Source organism: Mus musculus, chromosome 10 (genome assembly GCF_000001635.26).
Source record: "Mus musculus strain C57BL/6J chromosome 10, GRCm38.p6 C57BL/6J".
Classification (NCBI taxonomy): Eukaryota; Metazoa; Chordata; class Mammalia; order Rodentia; family Muridae; genus Mus; species Mus musculus.
Window position 1 is genome coordinate 92,930,942 of NC_000076.6, and position 18,935 is coordinate 92,949,876.

Consider the following 18,935-nt stretch of genomic DNA (forward strand, 5'->3'; position numbering starts at 1 on the left):
AAGAACACAAAAATCAAACAGACACACGACACAAAGAGGACCGGCAGAGACTGTGGAAATACAGTCTTAGAAATATAGGTAAGAATCCGAAGTATGATTTTACAAGTTGTAGCCACATGCACATTAGCAAAGTGTGCAAAGTAGAAGCTAAGTTAGGAAATGTCTCGCAGGAAGCGAAGAGGCTGTGTAAGTGGGGGGAGTAGCAGAACACGCGTGTATGAAAGCCTCAGTGGGGAGGTGCAGGGTGCAGAGGGTTAAAGCAGGAAGGAGAACGGGGACACTGGGGATGTGAGGAGGAAGCCCAAATAAAACCGATTGTGTGAAAAATCCATAAAAAAAACAGGACACTTGGTAAACTAATTGCAAAGAATAATAATAATCGTGGGCAAATAAAGACTTCTGTCCCAGAAGTCATAGGTTCTCAATGGAAAGCCTGATGCTGAGGGAAGGCTAGCTCCCTGCAAGTCTACAGACTGCACCCTAAGGGTCTCCCAAAACAAAACAAGCAGTTGCCACTGCAGTGGGGTGCTCACCAACTAGATGGTGAGGCCCTCTTGATTAAGATACCTTATGTTACGGTCATAGCGCATAGACAAACCAAGCTGGAAGGAAACTGGAAGGCTCCTCCTTGCTGGTTAGCCCTTAAAGTACCAGAGGCTGCTAGGCCAGTGGCTGGGGCTCAGACTGCATGCTAAACTACTGATCTGCCATAAACTGGGTCTCTGGTGATATGATCATGGCAACTCTGTTACAGGGGTCACCAACCATTTTCTCATCAGAACTGAGACTTGTTATACCAGAAGGAATTCACATCCAGTACCCAAAACCCAGTAAAAAGCCTGTGGTGACAGAGTCATAGGCCTGAGAGGGGAAGCTACTGTTGTTTTGCTAAATGAACACACTGCACCTACCTAGTTGCGTTCTAAATAACTACATTTATCCTCTACATGAGTGCTGCTGTCAACTTTGCTCAGAGAATCTTCGTTTTGCAGGGGGCAGAGACATAACTGGTCAAACTCTTGAGAATAAATGACAGTTTAATGCTTAGGTATAGATGGGACATCTATATTGGCTGTAGAGTTCAGAGAGCACTACGAAGGAGAGGTAGTGAAAAAAATGTAAGCCTTAGAGGACAGGGGAGAGTGTTATAGAATGCTGTCTGGGCATGGGGTGGCCATGGCACCCCTGATACACAGCAGCTGTGATTACTTGTACAAAACCTGCAAGTGACTGAACCCAGGAACATTTCATCATGGTGAGGGAAGAGAGCCATGAGACCCCACTTCTCCCTGAAGATACACAGGCAGTTAGGGGTAGGTAGGACAGGAGAGTTTCACAAGCTCTAAGGATCAAATGATGGTTGGAGTTGGGTAGGGACATTTTCTTCAGTGGTGTAGACACTGCTAAGGTTCTACAGGGTGCTGTAAATAACCTCTCCCCACTGCTCCTGTTGCTAAGCAACCCTAATGAAATGCACCGAGTCATTTTTTAAAAAAAATCCATGAAAACAGAAAAATATGATCAGAAGACATCATGAAAAATTTATAATAAAAAACATTATCCCATCACTACCCATAGGTAATTAGGAGCTGTTGGTCTTACACATAACTTACTATGAGGTTGTACTTAGCATAGTGCAGCTCTCGGATGACGTAATACAGGCTTGCGATAACACTGCAGATGTCGGCCCTGAATTTGTCCGAGAAGAGCTCGATGCCAGGGAGGAGCTGGGTGATTTCGTACTGAGCATAGTTACGTTCGGCTTTGGGATGTGGGAGTGTAGTACGGAGCAGACTCTGAGAAATGAAACAAAGAGCCACATACAGTATCTCACCTGTGCCAACGAGCAAGCAAAGACAGGCACGGCTACCACTTCCTGAAGGGCACTGTGTCAGCTCTGGGTGGGGCACACCACAGTAAACGGTGCTTATTCATATTATCATCATCATAGGTTCCTGATGCTGTTGTCACTCCAGGTGGGCTTTATAAGTTTCACTATAACAGTAACTCACTGTTTTCAAACCAGATATCATTGTATTATCATTTGGTGAGGCCTGTGCTGTATGCTGCTGGTAAATTCTGTGTGAATAACATCTCATTTAATCCTCTCCTAACATACTCTTAGAACAAAGGTTTGTTATTTCACAAATGAAGGATTAAACAATTAATCTATATGAGTTTACACGTTAATGATGGAATAAAAAGATTCCAAGCCATGTCTATTTAACTCAAAACACTCTGGTGACCAGAGGAAAGATGGTAATTGAAGTCTAAACGAGTCAGAGGAGATTCTAAACCAGTGTCTCTTATGTAACTCATTGCAACATGTTAGGTAAGAAGATATATTGATAAAACCAAATTTTATATTTGGAAGTATTTCTTTGATTATTTTAATGCTTAACCATTAGTTGAAGACAAAACATTATGAAGTCATTTAATACATATTATCAAGAAAATTTTCCAATTTGATTATTACTAACAGTATAAGGTATCCAATTTTCAAGGATGAATAAGGTTGTTGGGAATTTGAATGTCTCTAATTTGCTTTGTAAAACCACTTTTAAAATGAACAGACTTCTCTTTCTCCCTGAGAACTAGCTGCAATCGTGCTGGAAGGTGATATCAAGCTTGCAAGGGAGTAAAACAACTAAGATTCCTGCCTAGTTATGACATTCACAAGCTACAACAATGATCAACGTGGCACAATATACTCAAGGGTGGAATGGTGGCATTCGTAGCTCAGCAGTAACCAACAGCTCCGTTGGACTTAAGGCCTGCTCAACAAGAGGGAAATCTAAATCATGCCTGAGACAGGAAACCCGGTCAAATCCCCAATGCTGGTGAGTCGTGGACCTTAGGGCAGCACCTGCCACTGTCACTTTACTGAGTCAGCATAATTCCCAACTGTGTTCTACTCATACCCAGGAGAAATCCCACAGGCTCCCACCCATAGACAAAGAATGACAGGTAAGTGAGGAATCCTGAGAGTGGGAGAAACAGTCTTCCCAAGGAAGAGTTCCTTAATTTGTTATCCAATACTAAGAGGTCAGTCTTGAAACGACATACATACAAATAAGAGTAGAGGGATTTAGTAGGATATATATAGTATGTGTGTGTGGGGGTGTAATTTAGGAGAGGATGGAATTAAGAAAGGGATGAAGGAAAATAATATCATTTTATTTTCATTTTAAAATTTTAATTAAAAAAATTAACCAGCTTCTAAGATGATTCTCATAGGCTCATGTTCATTTTAGGTACAGCGTTACTAATACAGTGATATTTAATATTACATTAAACAAGAAGCTAACCCTTTTTAATCGTACACTTTGTAGAACATCAACAGTATAAATGAGGGGCTGAACAGCAAGCTAAGGTGTGGCACGGGGAACAGAGCCAGGCTACAGCTCCCTTTACACTTCGCACCTCACGCTCCCCTTGCAAACACACATACTGGAACGTTAAAAAAACAAAAAACAAAAAAAACAAAAAACCTGTAAAGTCTGCTCTTAAATTTGAAGAAGGCCTTTCTCAGAGAATTTATCTATCCAGATTTTAGAAGCCATCAGCCAACTACAACACACACAGCAAGGGCATCTGTCGGTGCATCAAAGCAAACAGGACCCTTGGCAAAGGCCCCCCTGGTTACATCCTGACTCTCTGATGTTGTGATTCAGATAAAAACTCCTTTCTTCTTCGTCGAGAAAGCTTGAGAAACACCAACACTCCTATGGCCTTAAACCAGTTTATCTCTGGCCTTCACTTTATGACGCTCTCTCAGGAGGCCCAGCACAACTTTATTTATAGAGATGAGGTAACCCTGGCAACGGAGTGGAGTCAAACAGACTGGCTCTATGCTGGTAACTAATAGAGCTCCTACTGAGCATAGGAAACTCAGTTTCCCTATGTGAAAAAGTCTACCCCTCAGAGGAGGAAAGGGACTGAGAAGGGACTGTTCTATGCTAATGAGGAGGGCGGCAACCCACACAGGAAAGAGTCCAGCAGAGCTCATGCTAACTCCTCCTCTCTACCTGCAAGTTTTAGGCACTGGATGAACCACATTTGTTTACTAACATCACTCCAAAACAACAACAACAACAAAATACAAAAACAAAAAAAACACAAAAAACCAAAACCATTACCTGAAAAAGCAATGCAGACAATATACAACAGTTGATTCTTTTCTTAACATTCGCAGTCTTAATAAACCTAAACAATAGTAAGAAAAAACAATTAGTAGACAACATTCCAAAGTCTCTATATTTGGAGCTATGTCTGGGACACAGAAAACATTAGTGGGTGGGGGTGGAGAAATGTATGCAATAAAACTTAAGAAAAAGTCTAGAAGAAAATGAAAACTTACCCCAAATCCTACCACTGGCAATGCTTTGATTTTCTTCTAGACTTTTTCTCTTATAGTTGCACACAAAGAGACAAAGGCTTGTTCATATTAAGATTAAAATTATAACACAGATACTCTATATATGAATATATTACATAAGCCACTTTTCTATTTGTGGATTTAATAAACTCTATGATTATTTAAACAACTATAGTGATTAATTGTGCAGACATAGCATACATTAAAAAAAAGAAAAAACTCGGTCTCAGAAGATTTTTTTCTTCAAAGGCTAAGGTAAATGTTGTAAGTTAAACTTTGTAAGTGTATCTTGTTAATTCTACTAGGCAAATACCTACAAGTACAGATTTGGGGGGGGGAACCAAGAATAAAACAGAGGAATGAGAAGGTTTCCCATGGATGTCGTTGAATAGTTGTCCCCAAAGGCTGTGGCCATATGGCATGTGGCTGCTGATAACATTAAGCCTTTCCAACCAAAATGAAAGTCACATCTTTTCACTACGATTGTCTCCTGTTAGGTCCCTTGGACCAGTTTGCATTTCCTTTATGTGACTCTTGCAACCTGCCTTTGCAGCTATAAACCAAATTATCTTCTCTTAAATCTTACTTAGATAAATAAAACCAGGCAGCTCTCTCGGCTCTCGTGAGTTCTTCTGTGTGGGTGTGAGAGGTGGGACTCTGCACTCACGAGTGTCCTCTGCCCTGAGAGTATGAGAACAGTAAAGTCCCTGTGGACTCATGTCTTCCCTGGAAGTCCCGCTTGCAGCTGGGAACAGCTTTCTTGCTTGGAATCACTGGGAGATAATTTTCGAGAATCCAAGCTGAGGGTGTCCTCAGCAATGACTGTTCCTTCCTGGGTGCCAATCCTCCATTCTTGATTTGTAGGTCTCACACTGAACTCTACCAAGTCACAGGTCAGCTCTCTGTGTTCACGTGCATGTGTGTTTGAACGTGTGTATGTATCTGTTTGGCTTTCAGTCTAAGGACCCGCTCCTTCCCAGTGATATAAAGTCAAAATTGATAGATGGTAATATTTAATACTGTTAGGGAAATTTATTACTTTCTCTACTTCCAAAAGTAGCAACTTTGTGAAAGCCAGAAGATGTTTTGCCATTCAATATGCTACATAGCTCAGAATACAGTGTAGAGTTTTCTTCATCACACCCTGTAGGTAGACGAAAGAAGTGACTGCAGAAACGATACCTCTCCTACCCCGGACTTTTGGAATTTCCTACAGTTGTGTGAGTTGTTAACGGTGCACAAAGCATTGTGATAAACATGTAGAAGGCTGTACCATGGCCAGAGAGACATGTGTACCATAACCCTGACCGACAACTTGGGAAAATATTACTATTTATGGCAAAAGAGGGTATGTAGATGCAGTTGTATTAAAGACCTTGAGGTGGGGTAAATATCTGCAATTGTCTTAACAGGTCCAGTGTAAACAGGATGGTACTTGTAATAGAAGGACCAGAAGGACTGAGGAGCAGAAGGACATATGAGGATGGACCTTAAGGTCAGAGAGGGCTGGAGCAAAGGGTGGAAAAGAGCAAGACATTAGTAGTATACTGTTGATTGTAAAGCTTAAGATAGGTCTGTAAACCACAGGATGTAAAAGGATCCTAAAGTGGGAAAGACCCAGAGAACGGACTCTGCCCCGGAGTTTTCAGAGGAGTGGCTACCCCTCAATGCCTTGACTTTAGGATTTCAGAACTTCCTAAGTGTAAGACAATAAATGTGAGCTTAGGATGGGTTTGTAGCTCAGTGATCAGTGCTCACCTGGCATGTTAATCCTTAGCACCAGGGAGCTACAGAAATGTGTTTTGTTACAACAGCAGCAGGGAACAAATGCTACTGTGTCATAGGTGGGGAAACTCGCTGTGTTATGACTCCCGGTGACCTTAGAACACAGCACACTTGGGAGGCACTCAAATGGAAATGATTTAACAGGTCAGGGATGAGCCCTTGTCCCACATGATTTGTGGGTTTTGTAAGAAGAAGAGATTTAAAATATGGACAGATCTAGAGATAAAGACATGTGAGGAGCAGACGAAAGTGACCGCCACACTACAAGCCATGGGGGAGGGCTCGGGAAGGCATCAGCCCTGTGTCACTCTTCGGCATCAGGTCTCTAACACTGTGATTGTGACAGATGTCCCCCATAGCAATAATGCCAGGGACCATTGCTCCGTTACTCAAGTACTAGTGAAAGTTAACACCATACTTGCACCTGGGAAGCTTCAATAAATCAAGGTCTGTGCCTAGGAAGGACTCATCTCCTGGGTCCAGAGAAGTGTCACAGGAGGAGAGTTATAAATAAAAATATCACAAGATGAGATTGCATCGGCCTAAAGGTGGATATAACCTGGGAGGAAGCAAAGGTGGCCAGGGGCTGGGGTGAGGCTCGCCCCTCGCTCACACTCACTGCGCTATCTTCGCTGTGATCATCGCCGCTTGCAAACACCCCCAGATGCCAAATTTCGATAGAAATTCTTCACTGTAGTCTTTGAAACCAGGAGGTGAGGAGCTGCTGGGGGCACCAGGGAGGGAGGTGCCAAATTCTTTCCAGTTGTGTAGCACATCTGGTTTTCTGAAGATATCATCAAGAGCTTGGCTCCAGCATTTAAAAGCAGCCCTAAGACAGAGAGAACAGTGAGCGGGACATCCCCTGGGGCCACGAGTCAAACCAGCCTTCTGGGAGGAAAATTGAGAAGCAAATGTCAGAGGATAAAACTACGGGTGATTGCTCCTTGGGACGGCCTGTTTCAGGTCACGTGATAGATGAAGTAGAGCAACGCCCGTGCTATGGTAGGACTCACATTATGAGAGAAAAGGTTTTTCCTGATTTTTTTTTTAATTGAACAAACAAAAGTGTGTGCCTTTACAAACTTCTGGGGTAATACCTTTTCTTATCTGCAAAGAGGAGGAGGCTTCCAAGAGAATGCAGGGACTGAACTTTAAGGCTCCTTTGATTGCTGGTTTGGAGAACATCTGTATTTTTAATCAAGTAAAAGAACAAATGTCAGTTGGAAGGAAAATATTCCCTTTATGTTTGCAAGAATATTCTTTAACTGCATTATTTCTTAACTGTGGAGATTGCAGTGGGGAAAAATAAAACCCGCAAGCTAATAGTGTTTTCAAATGCCACATGCTATATATACCCAGAGAGAGAGAGCAAACGGGACTCTGTTTGAACACTGAGGGATTTGAGATGGAGTCTAATGCCCCTGGAATTACAGAGTGAAGCCAGGCAGGCAAAGGTGGTTAATGAGACTTATGGGGGTTGGGGAAAAGGCCAGAGATGTAAGAATGAAGCTGGAATTTGGTTTCCTAAAGAGGGTAGACTGGGAGCCTCAAGAGAAAGTAGAGCCTAAATTCTAGAGGCCCCCGAGCGCCACTTGGAGAGATGGAGATTACACTGTAATGAACAGAAAGGTCCAAGGAGGTCTGAGAAGATCCTAATAGATCAGATTTTTCCTTTTACCTAAATGGGGTTAGGGGCGGGGTAGTAGAGAGAGTATTGTATCAGCTTTCTAATAAATGCATAAATAATTAGGGTTGTCTAGCCAGAAGAAAGCAACAGATGTGCCAGTACTTTCCAATGGTTGCAGCAATAGATCCTAGAGGGCATTTCTGAGACCTCAGACAGGGGTTCCCTGCTCTGTCACAAAGAGGCATCCACAGGAACATGGCCAATAACAACCGGGGATGCAGGGTGTCTTGCCGAAACTTGTCCCACAGTGACCAGAGAGTGAGGTCCCTGTTCATGAAGTCCACTATCTAACTTTGTTTTATAAGGGTTTCTTTTTAAAGTATTCTTGTTTGATTTCTAACTGCCCTGAATTTTCCAAAAAAAATATAGCCATTGTGGTGCTTGGCTTTGTTGAGAGCCAAACTCACAGTGCTGATAGAACTTAATTTGCTGATATAGCACACCTGTGTCAATCTACTCCAGTCGTCATGGAGACTCCTCGAACAGGATGGGAGCACATGTACTCTCACATTTATATATTAGACCATGGGCTCTAGCTACAGAGTTGCTCTGTGTTCACCCTTATTTTATCTTTACAGCTCAGTAATGAACTTTCAGAAATCACATACTACATATGAATTGCCGGTTTTACTTTAACAAGTACTTGGAGAATTATGCAGTGGGGAGAGGTGTCACTAGAGAAAGTGTCATACAATATGGGGAACGATGCACTACTGGATTTGTAGAAAAGCTACATCTGAGAGAAAGATGTGAAGAGTGAGATTGTCTGGAACAAAGCGGGAGTACTTGGCCCCGCCATCATCCTCAGAGGAACCTCTCAGTTCCAGCAAAACAAGAACAGGGCCTGAGGGGTGGCCTAGGACCTTGCAGTGGCCAAGAATAATATAGCCAGGTGGGTCATAGCAGGAGGCTGGGGGGCAGCTTCTGTCTCTAGAATGTTCCAGCATAGCCTAAATGGCTGGGGTGCATTTGAGTTCTTTCATCATTATTAATTTTTTTAATTCATTTATTATTAGTGTTTGTGTATTTGTACATGTGAGAGACGGGGGGAGAGAGGGAGGGAGATGGAGAGGGAGAGGCAGAGAAAGAGAGGGAGGTGCTTGCAGGTAAGCACATCCCATGACACAGAATCCATGTTAAGGGCAGAAGATAACTGTGGAGTTGGTCCCACCTTTAGATGGGGAATTGAACAAAGGTCTCTGCCCTTGCGCAACAAGCACTCTTACTGACTGGACCATCTCGTCTCTACAGCCCTCATCCTACTCTTAAAGGTAACATTTCAGGACCAGATGCAATCTCACATTAATATTGACAATCATACTGACAACTTGTAAAGGGATTAGCCTCACCAATAGTTTGGTAGTAGGAAGAAATGACCAGCCCCAGCTGTGAGGAGGGAAGTTTGCTTTTCTCCACGGAGCTAAAAACTCGGAAGTTTTCTTGAGAAAGGTCGGGGGGTGTTGGCATGTGCATCTCTTCCGTTCCCAGGCAAAACTCCACCTTCCCTGGAGTAAATTTTGAGTTGTCCATCCCTCCTCTTTCATCTAAAGGTATGGGGGGAAAAAAGGAAAAGGTTAAAGGGGGAAGAAAGGGAAGATAGGAAGGTAGAGGAAATGTCAGGGAAGGATGGGTGTTCCAGATGGACATTTCTAAGGGCAGCCAGATGCAGTTTTCTTAGCCCTGGGGGTCCAGCATGAAGTCTGAAATTTGCAGCTGTTCCAGTGGACGGGCTCTGTACCTTTATGTTTCAAGAAAAGCACTACAGAGGGGCTGCCAGGCAGGCTAAGGCACTACAGGGCAGACAGAGAGACTACAGCACTATAGAGGGGTGGCTGGCAAGGCTAAGGCTGAGCTATTATTCTGCTTTCTTCTGCAAGCTGGGGAAAGTTTGAGTCTGCCTTTGTAAAAACATAGTTTCCCATAGTTAAGTTTCCAGTTCATCTCTGGGACAGAAACCTCTTGGAGAGAAGCAACATATATGGAGCTCTGACGTGAAACAGGAAGAAAAGAATGGAGAAATTCCATCTTGTTAGAAGATCAGAGAACACAGGAGAAAACGGGCCAGGAAAGCAGCGAAAAGGAGCCTAGGGAGATGCTATGATGGACACTGATGTCAACAGCCTGAGCACTAGGCATGAGCTACTAAGAATGTCATTCCTTCTTAGAATAGGGAGCAAAACACCCATGGAAAGAGTTACAGAGACAAAGTTCGAAGCTGAGACTAAAGGAAGGATCCCATAAACAATCACCAAACCCAGACACTATTGCTGACAGGACCCTGATATAGCTCTTTCTTGTGAGGCTATGCCAGTGCCTGGCAAATACAGAAGTGGATGCTCACAGTCATCTATTGGATGGAACATAGGGCCCCCAATGAAGGAGCTAGAGAAAGTACCCAAGGAGCTAAAGGGGTCTACAACCCTATAGGAGAAACAACAATATTAACTAACCAGTACACACACACACACACACACACACACACACACACACACATACACAGAGCTTGTGTCTCTAGTTGCATATGTAGCAGAGGATGGCCTAGTCGGCCATCAATGGGAAGAGAGGCCCTTGCTCTTGTGAAGATTATATGCCCCAGTACATGGGAATGCCAGGGCCATGAAGCAGGAGTGGGTTGGTTGGAGAGCAGGGTGGGGGAGGGTATAGGGGACTTTCTGAGAGGAAACTAGGAAAGGGGATAGCATTTGAAATGTAAATGAAGAAAATATCTAATAAAAAATGTTTTTAAATAAATAAAAGAATGTCTCGGCATCCAGTGAGCTGCCGGATGAGCTGGAAGAACAGTTGTAATGAGTTGTCCTTGATTTTGTAACTCATGTTTATGCATCCATAAAATACTTAGCAATTGGAGGTTGTGAATGTGGAGAACTAATTTAGCAAACCAGTTGAGCTAGGCTGGCTGGCCACTGAGCACCAGGAGCCACTTGCTCAACTTTGGTGTTAGCAGCATGCTCAGTTTGACATGGGTTCACTCCTCGAGCTTGTATGACAAACATTTTACCTGCTGGGCTATCTCCCCAACACCCACTTGTCCTTAGTCACCTGACCTCCCTTGTTCCATTTGCTGACCCCCTTTCTCCCCTCCAAAGCCTCCCTCCTGCCTTCATGCTGTATACATTCCAACATTCTTTTTTACTTCCTCCTCAGTCCCTGTATGAGACATTTTGTGGATGCTTATTCTAAAGGGTATCTATTTCTTTGAGACTGACAACTGGCATCTGGTAAAAGGCTCTGTGTAATCATCTTTTACTACTTTGCAGGTTCTTCTCTCTTCCACCTTTCTCCACTTGCAACCTCTTAACATTGGTTAGGAGAGGAAGGTAGACAGAGGGAAAGGGGGGCAATTATTGTCAGACTACTTCCTGCTGGTTAGGTGCATCAAGTTCCTTGGGGCAAGTTTGATCTTCACTGTCAAGATATCTAATTTCCTCCTCTTTGTGAACAACTACTTAACAAACCACAACCAACCTACAAACCAACAACAACCCCACCCTGCCTCTTGGGACCTTAGGATTTATAAACCCTCTGAAGAGCCCCAGAACTCCAAATGTCGTACAATCACAGAAACTATTTGCAACTGGCAAGATCATGCCTCTGCTAGAGCATGAGGCAAATCATAGTCAGTTGATGCGAAGTAGCACCATATCCCACACTTGGGATTAAAATGAAAACATACTCCCATTTCTGTGTCTTTTAAAAGAAGCCAAAATTCTCAATCTAGCTCTTCTTAACTTGGTATGATTCAATCATCTCCTGAATGAAAATAATCATAGCTCCACACCTGCAAAGAAAGCTCCAAGAACTCCGAGGCATGGAATCAAAGCTTTAATGGACACTCTTTTCCTTTATGTGCACTCTACTCCAGGAAGTTGACTAAGTGAGCAGAAAGTTTAAAAGCAGTCAGGAATCTGGGGGGGGGGGGGAGCGGCGAGGGAGGGGGGATGAAAATGGCTGCCAAGGGAAAGCATGCTGGGAAAAGAGGATTATGAGTGTGGAACACTCAGCGGGATGATACCCAACGTAAGTACAGATCAAGGGACAGAAAACGAACCTTTACCTTGTGTCTGTGCAAGAAATAAAGAAAGCAGCTTTCTGCTGTGTCGGACTGATCTGTTATGATATTTGGACTTTTCCAGGGTCTCTCTGAAGCATCTCAAAGTGTCATTCACATCCAGGGGCACAGAGACAAGCTGTTTGGCTAGTCTCTGCTCTGAAATAGAGGAGAACATTGCCAAGGGATGAGAGCAATACCAAGCCAATGAGTCACCAGACAGTTCTAACTCAGAGACCTTAGCCCAGACTCTCAGTTGCTGAATTCAAAAGCTTCAATCTGTAGCAGGCATTTGACACGTAGATGAATTTTTTTCTTAGCATATTTCAAAGTTTTAAATTTTTTTATTCTTATGAAATGCAAATAACGTTATATCTTGCCAATTTTCCTTATGAAGCCTCCCACTTTTTCATAAAAAATGAAATAATCTACTCTTTTTCAACAGCCTCTTCAAAGCCCAGGTGCCTTGGGAAACAGACGAAAGGAGTTAAAAAAAAATCCTGGAGACTGGCAGCTGATCTCAGAAGGGAAGAAAAAGGCAGCTGAGGCCATGTGTGGGTCTGGAGTTAATCAGGTGCTCTGGCATGAGACAGGAAGGGGAGCCCGTGGGAGAGATGCTCCTTGGTCTCTGGGCAGTGAGAGTGGTTCAGGAATTGGACTGGGCTTCAGATGGGCTGCACACAGATGAGAGCTATTGGAGAGTGGACTTACATACAGGATTCCAAATTGAATACCTAAGGACTTCCTTCTTCAGTAAGTCGAACAAGTAAAACACCCATTAAAAGTGTTAAGATTTTGGTAATGTAGACACTTCCTAGTTAACAGAACACTAAGAGGTTAAAGGATGGGGGCTCATCCTTAAAAACCACATCTCCTAGCTGACTGGATAAGGCTTTCCAACACAGGAGAGTTAACGTCACATTTGCAAAGAGAATCTGATTAAATGATAAACTGAAAGTAAAGAAGACAGAAATAAACAGAGGCAGGAGAAAGGTACACTGATTCTTCTCCAGCCCTAAGGCTAATAAATTACTATGATTGGTTGAATCCTTAAAACAACCACAAGAAATATTGGCCATTATTACCCTTATTTTACAATAAGGAATGGAGGGGTCTGGCAGATCAGCATCATACTCTGGAATTCAAGGAGGTGGTCCTGAGGACAGAAATATTATGAGCCAGTATAAGGACAAACAGACAGTGCGATGGTGGGGAGTTAAAGACACAGTGAGTAGACTCTGCTATCCCGTTGAACAAAAGGGTCCACCCCAGTGCTGAAGCCTTCATTAAAGGTGTCGCCTTTATTTTCTGCATTGCAGAATCAGGGACTTGCTTCTCAGACGGACTCACACATACGATGGGTATCTTAGAAATGTTAGATACCAGCTGCATTCGTGTAGGGCATAGCACAAAGAGGCACAGTGGCTGAGAGACTTTCTCCTACAACATGAGCACTGTGTTATTTCCCTTGACTGAGATTTGTGACATGGCTACCAGGGAGATCAGCTGGGAAGAAGGGCAGATGACCCTTGCTCATTCCATGGAAAATAAGGAATAAAAGGAAGCCTGGGAGATTTGGAAAATATTCATCCAGTCCCTGAAACCAGGCCTATCTGCCACGGAGGCCCTCGCTCTAGAGAGTCGCAATTCCCTCCAACTTCAAGGCATCCATTCTCCCCCTCTGTGAAATCATTCCCAACAGCATTCTTGCCGTTGTTTCTCCCATCTTTAAAAATGAAAATGTTCTCTCTGTAGGCTCATTTTCCATCAGGCTGTCTTCTATTTCTCTGTTCCAGTTTATACCAAAATCCCACCTCCAAAAAACAGCTGCCAACACTCATTGCTTCCCATCTCCTCAAGAACTCACCTCAATCACATGTCTCCCCTTTAGAACCCACTCCACCCCCAGTCTACAGTTTGGCTTTATCAACCCAACCTCTCGGCCTTGGGACCCCAGATATCATGCTTAGATGCCTTTCTTCCCTTCTTAATTTATACTCGACCCCAAAAAGATCATCCTTGGTCTTGTGTTTAAACAGCAATGTTCTGGTGGATCCCAAATTTTTATCTCTGGCTCCAACCCCTCCTGAAACCCTCACTCATCTATCTAAAGGCCCACACTGCTGTGAGTGCAAGAGACAAACTCAACCCCAGCTGACATGATCCCAGCCTGAATTTTGTACACACACGCATGCACACACACACACACACACACACACACACACACACACACACACACACACAAAGCATCAACTCTTTCCAGTCTTTCCCATCTCAGTAGAGAATGACTTCATCTTTATAGATGTTCATCCAAAAGCTAGAACCATCTTTAACTCTTCTCCTTCCAGGTCTCAAATCAACTCCACAACAAATGGTAGACTTGCCACCCTTCAGTAAACCCCTCAAGTCTCACCATCTCTCAAGAACTCCTTTCCACATCCACTGCGATGAGAGCCTGCTACTTCCTTTGGAATTAAAACAATTGCCTCATAAATTGCCTCCTCCCCTGTAACCCAGCTATGCCTACTCTACACCTCCAACACAGTTTCTAGATGATTCCTTTTAAAATGTAAACTCTCCTGTGTCACTTGTTGATCCAAACAGTTCTGCTCTCTCTATCACCTTCAGAAAACACTATAATTCTCAAAACAATCATATGGAAGCCGACTCCCCAGACTGTGCTGCCTGCCTCCTACCATTTCTGCCCTTCATTGTCTCATCCATCACTCATGCTTCCAGTCCACAGGCTTAACACAACTGCCTCACTTCAGTCTAGAATAGTGGTTCTCAACCTATGGGTTGGGACCCCTTTCACTTGGGGATACATATCAAATATACTACATATCAGGCATTTACATTAAGTTGCATAACACTAGCAAACATTACAGTTATAAACTAGCAATAAAAATAATAAAAATAATTTTATGCTTGGGGGGTCATGATAACATGAGGAACTAGGGAGGTTAAGAACCACTGCTCTAGAATATTCTTCTCTCTGGTATCATATGTCTTGAGTTCTAAACTCCTTGAGGTTATTTCTTAGCTATTAACTTCTCAGTGAGGCCTTCCTCCATCCCCCTTCTAACAAAGCATTTCTCATCCCAGACTATCTCCAAATCACTGTTGCATTCTGACATACTGTGTCTTACTTGCTCGTTGAATGTCTGCACTTGGGTGAGGTTCATTGAAGACAAAGACTTTGACCATTTTGTCACTACTATACCCCTAGTAACTGCTATCTGTTACATGATATGTGCTCAAAGAATTCTGTTAACAAGTTAATGACTGCAGGTCTTCAAAGCTATATGGCTTGGATGTGTTTTATTAGGAATTTCTTCTGTGAGCTAATCTCAATGATCCTGCCTCAGTCTCCCACTTCTGTATTCTCAGCAAAACACATTCTGTATTCCTCATATGCAATCTCTCACACCCCTATCTTTATCTACAACAACACGGTCAAGTCTGTAGATTTGTTCTTTGTCTTGCAAGAACTCATTAGCTTCTAGTTTTATCTTCTGCTTAGAGACTGAGATCAGAGATAGAAGATAAGCAAATACCCCAGTCAGTTCTGCCTACTATAACAAATTACCATAGGCCACATGACTTATAAGCAAAAGAAACTCAGCTTCACAGATGTGAATGTTGGAAGTCTTAGACTAGGCCGCCAACATGCTCAGGTCCTGGGGAGGGCACTCTCTCCTGATTGCTGATAGCTACCTGCAAAGGGTGTCCCTATCACGTCACAAAAGAGACCTTGTGTGCTTCCTTCAAAGGACACAATTCCACCTGTGAGGGCTCTACCCTCATGACCTTATGACCTCATGACCTACTCACCTCCTAAAAGCCCTGCCTCTAATATCACACTAGGACAAGAATTTCAGCACATGAATGTTGAAGAGTCAGAAACATTTGGCCTATAACAACAAGCCAAGAAAAATCTGAAAGCTTTTACATATTGGTCAGAAACACAAACGCATCCCAAATACATGGATCCCATACTTAGATGAAGAGTTTCAGAAAATTAACAACTATTGAGAGAGGGCATCTGAGTCTTTTCCAGGGCTAACCACTCCCCAGTTGGTTATTCAATACCAGTCGGCATCCCTAAGAATGTATAATACATACAAGAAACACTAAATGATTCAATAGGTTGTATTTATATATTTATTCATTTGTGTGTGTGTGTGTGTGTGTGTGTGTGTAACAATAATTATAAAAGAGGTCATAAGCTTAAGAGTGGGGGGACAGAGAAGGGGTTGGAGGGAGGAGAAATAGTGTAATGTTTTAATTTTTAAAATAAATAATATAATTTGGGAGAGTTACTCTCTCCAAGCTTAGCTTTTAAATATAAATTACATTTTGTTTATAACATTTACCTTGGAGGGTTACTGCTTTAAGTTTTGTGTCAAGAATCTGAGAAAGTGTCTGTTTTGAAATAAACATTTGATATAGGGAGACTTACATCACTACAGCTATATACACATTTTAAAACCCACGTTTGTCTGACATCACAACTCTGTTTAGCAAGATGGAAGTCCGACCGGCTTACGTCACCTAATGACATTACGGGCCTTTGTTTATCATTGGCACACCAATGAAACTGCCCACTGATGCCCTTCTCATAGTTTGTCCCTGTCGTGAAGTGTCACATGACTACATATATGGAACACTTATGAATACTGGGCATCATGTCAGGCGCTGAAGGAATACAACTGACAGGCTAAACCTTGAAACTGTAATTAAAATAGAGGTCTGAATGAGCTTGCCCTGCTGATAATTTGTCCTTATCCAACCTCTACTGATAACTGACTACTCTTCATGTTTTTCCAAAACTATTTCACTTTCTTTTTTTTTCCATTTCCTTTTCCTTTAAAAGAAAAAAAAGAGCTTTAGCACACCTTCTCCCTTGTAACCTAATTAGGGTTCTGGTGGTGGTAGGAGTGGGGCTGGGGTGGTTGTCTCTGTTTCCATGAGATACAACAGATCAAAGCAGGAAGAAAACATCATGAGCTCAGGCTCGCCCCCATGGGTCTCTCTCAAGGGAACTGCCCTCTGAAATTTTCCACAGATCATCCCAGAAACTATTTGAAAGTCCTTAACAGTATTTCAATAGCTTGACATGGAAAGGGAGGAAGAGGGAATGTAGGCGGTGGGCTATTATGCATTTCACTGAACCCATGTAGAAAGGAAACGCTAATCACACCTGAGTGTTGGGTCTACCAAGGAAGGAACCTCTAGAGGAAGATGAAGTTGGCCTTCTACACACTTGATCATATCCATCCCAGTGCCCAGAGACATTAATAAAACATAGCTGCCAAAGGCTGAAGATTACAACGAACCTAAGGACTCACCAGCCCTATCAGAGAACTTAAAATGTCAAATCAGATCAAGACTCAAGATAGAGGTCATGGACAGAATGTTCTAAAAAAGCCACATCTAAGGTTATCTCCCAGATGGAACTTAATGAGCGAGCGAGCTACTCATCCACCCAAGAATAACCTATAAAACAAGCTAGTCTCACTTTTTCAAAACCTGCTGAGATTATACCAAATTACACATGCATTATTAAACAGTTGAAGGGAGAATAGGATGCTGTTAAATAATGAGAACACCAAATGTTTCTAGGCTCTGGGGCATCACAATATTTGTTGTGAAGAATTAAAAGCATTGCCATCAAATGTTTTTATGCCACAAGAAATTCTGAGGTCCTAAAAGCAGTGATCTGGTGTGCAACCTATCATGAGTGGACTTTGCCTTATAAAAGAAAATTATAGACATTTCATAGAGATATACCCAAGGCCCAGCATAGTTATAAGCATGTTAATGAGCTGAGTTCAAGATACTAAGAAATTTTTAGCGTCTTAAACCGAAAAGCACGGGCCAAAGATGCTTCTAGCTACATGGGTCTCAGACTCTTTTCAAGAGATTTAAGACAGAAGCCAAGATTGTAATAGCTCAATATAAAACCTGTGAGTATGTTGGTTGTGGTGGAATTACCATACCACCTCAATAATTTAACATAGAGTGCTTACCTCATATGATCACTTAAAAATACCAACTTATTTCTTGAGTGCTGTGCATTTAGAGATGACCATTGCCTAAAGCACACAGTGCCAAACAAGCTTGATAGCCCAGCAGATGGAACACTTAGCCAGACTAGGGCTTGAATAAAATGGTCCCTCTGCTTACTGGTAATGTTTTATCTTCTTGTCTATAATGTGAACACAACAGTATCTACCTCCTAAGGCCATAAAAATAAAAGAATCTATATAGAGTTCCAGCTCGGGGTTACCATTGCCATATAATACTTTCAGATTTTTACTTCCTCTAATCACAGCTCACATAGTACATACATACTTTCAACAGAGTTGCAAATCAAAGGGACACTGTATGCGGACTTCACGTGCCTTCCCTTTGCTCCCCACTTACCCACCCCATCCCAACTGCCTACATAAGTACAGTTTAATAACAGGCAACAAGCATGCTTTCAGACAGACCACATCCATCACCAATTAGTATCTGCTGGTGCACGGAGCTATGATTTTCCCAGCATGCTATTCTTCCCCACTTTGATGGGAGTCATTGTTTTGATTACAAGCATGGCTGGCACATTTTCTCATGACTTTAGACATTCCATTCTTTATAGAATGGAGAGCATGGTAGTAGTTGTATTATATAAGGATCCTACAACAGAAGACATACTCCATCCCACAAGGTTTGTAGACAAATCTAAGAAAGGAAGACCCACTGTCCTTCATGGGAGCAAGATGATGCTCCAAGTGAGCCTGGACGCTGAGGAAATGATCATCTCAGAAATCAGATAGAGGCACAGTCACCAGCAGCATCCCCTAGCCTCTACAATGCTTTGCCAACATTTTTCTTCCCTCCCACTTTCCTCTTTCCTGTGTCTACTCTTGTATTTCTCCTGAAATCTCCGATCTTAGCAACCTTGGCTGTGCTCTGAACCAGAAATCCCTGAGAGAGTCCCTCCTACCCAGCAAGAATGCCTTCACCTT

The 18,935-nt window shown here is 42.7% G+C and overlaps 1 protein-coding gene across 9 annotated transcripts in view; it reads right to left on the reverse strand.

The window, feature by feature from the left end:
- Cfap54 (cilia and flagella associated protein 54) overlaps positions 1-18,935 on the reverse strand; it is a 307,879-nt gene that overhangs the window by 155,333 nt on the left and 133,611 nt on the right. For all 9 annotated transcript variants that reach the window (NM_001347060.2, XM_011243636.3, XM_011243638.2 and 6 more), the window contains 6 exons: positions 11,926-12,078; positions 9,200-9,394; positions 7,261-7,348; positions 6,783-6,992; positions 4,140-4,206; positions 1,614-1,796 (listed from right to left, as the gene is read on the reverse strand). In NM_001347060.2, the coding sequence (NP_001333989.1) occupies positions 1,614-1,796; positions 4,140-4,206; positions 6,783-6,992; positions 7,261-7,348; positions 9,200-9,394; positions 11,926-12,078 (896 nt within the window). The remainder of the gene's footprint in view (positions 1-1,613; positions 1,797-4,139; positions 4,207-6,782; positions 6,993-7,260; positions 7,349-9,199; positions 9,395-11,925; positions 12,079-18,935) is intronic.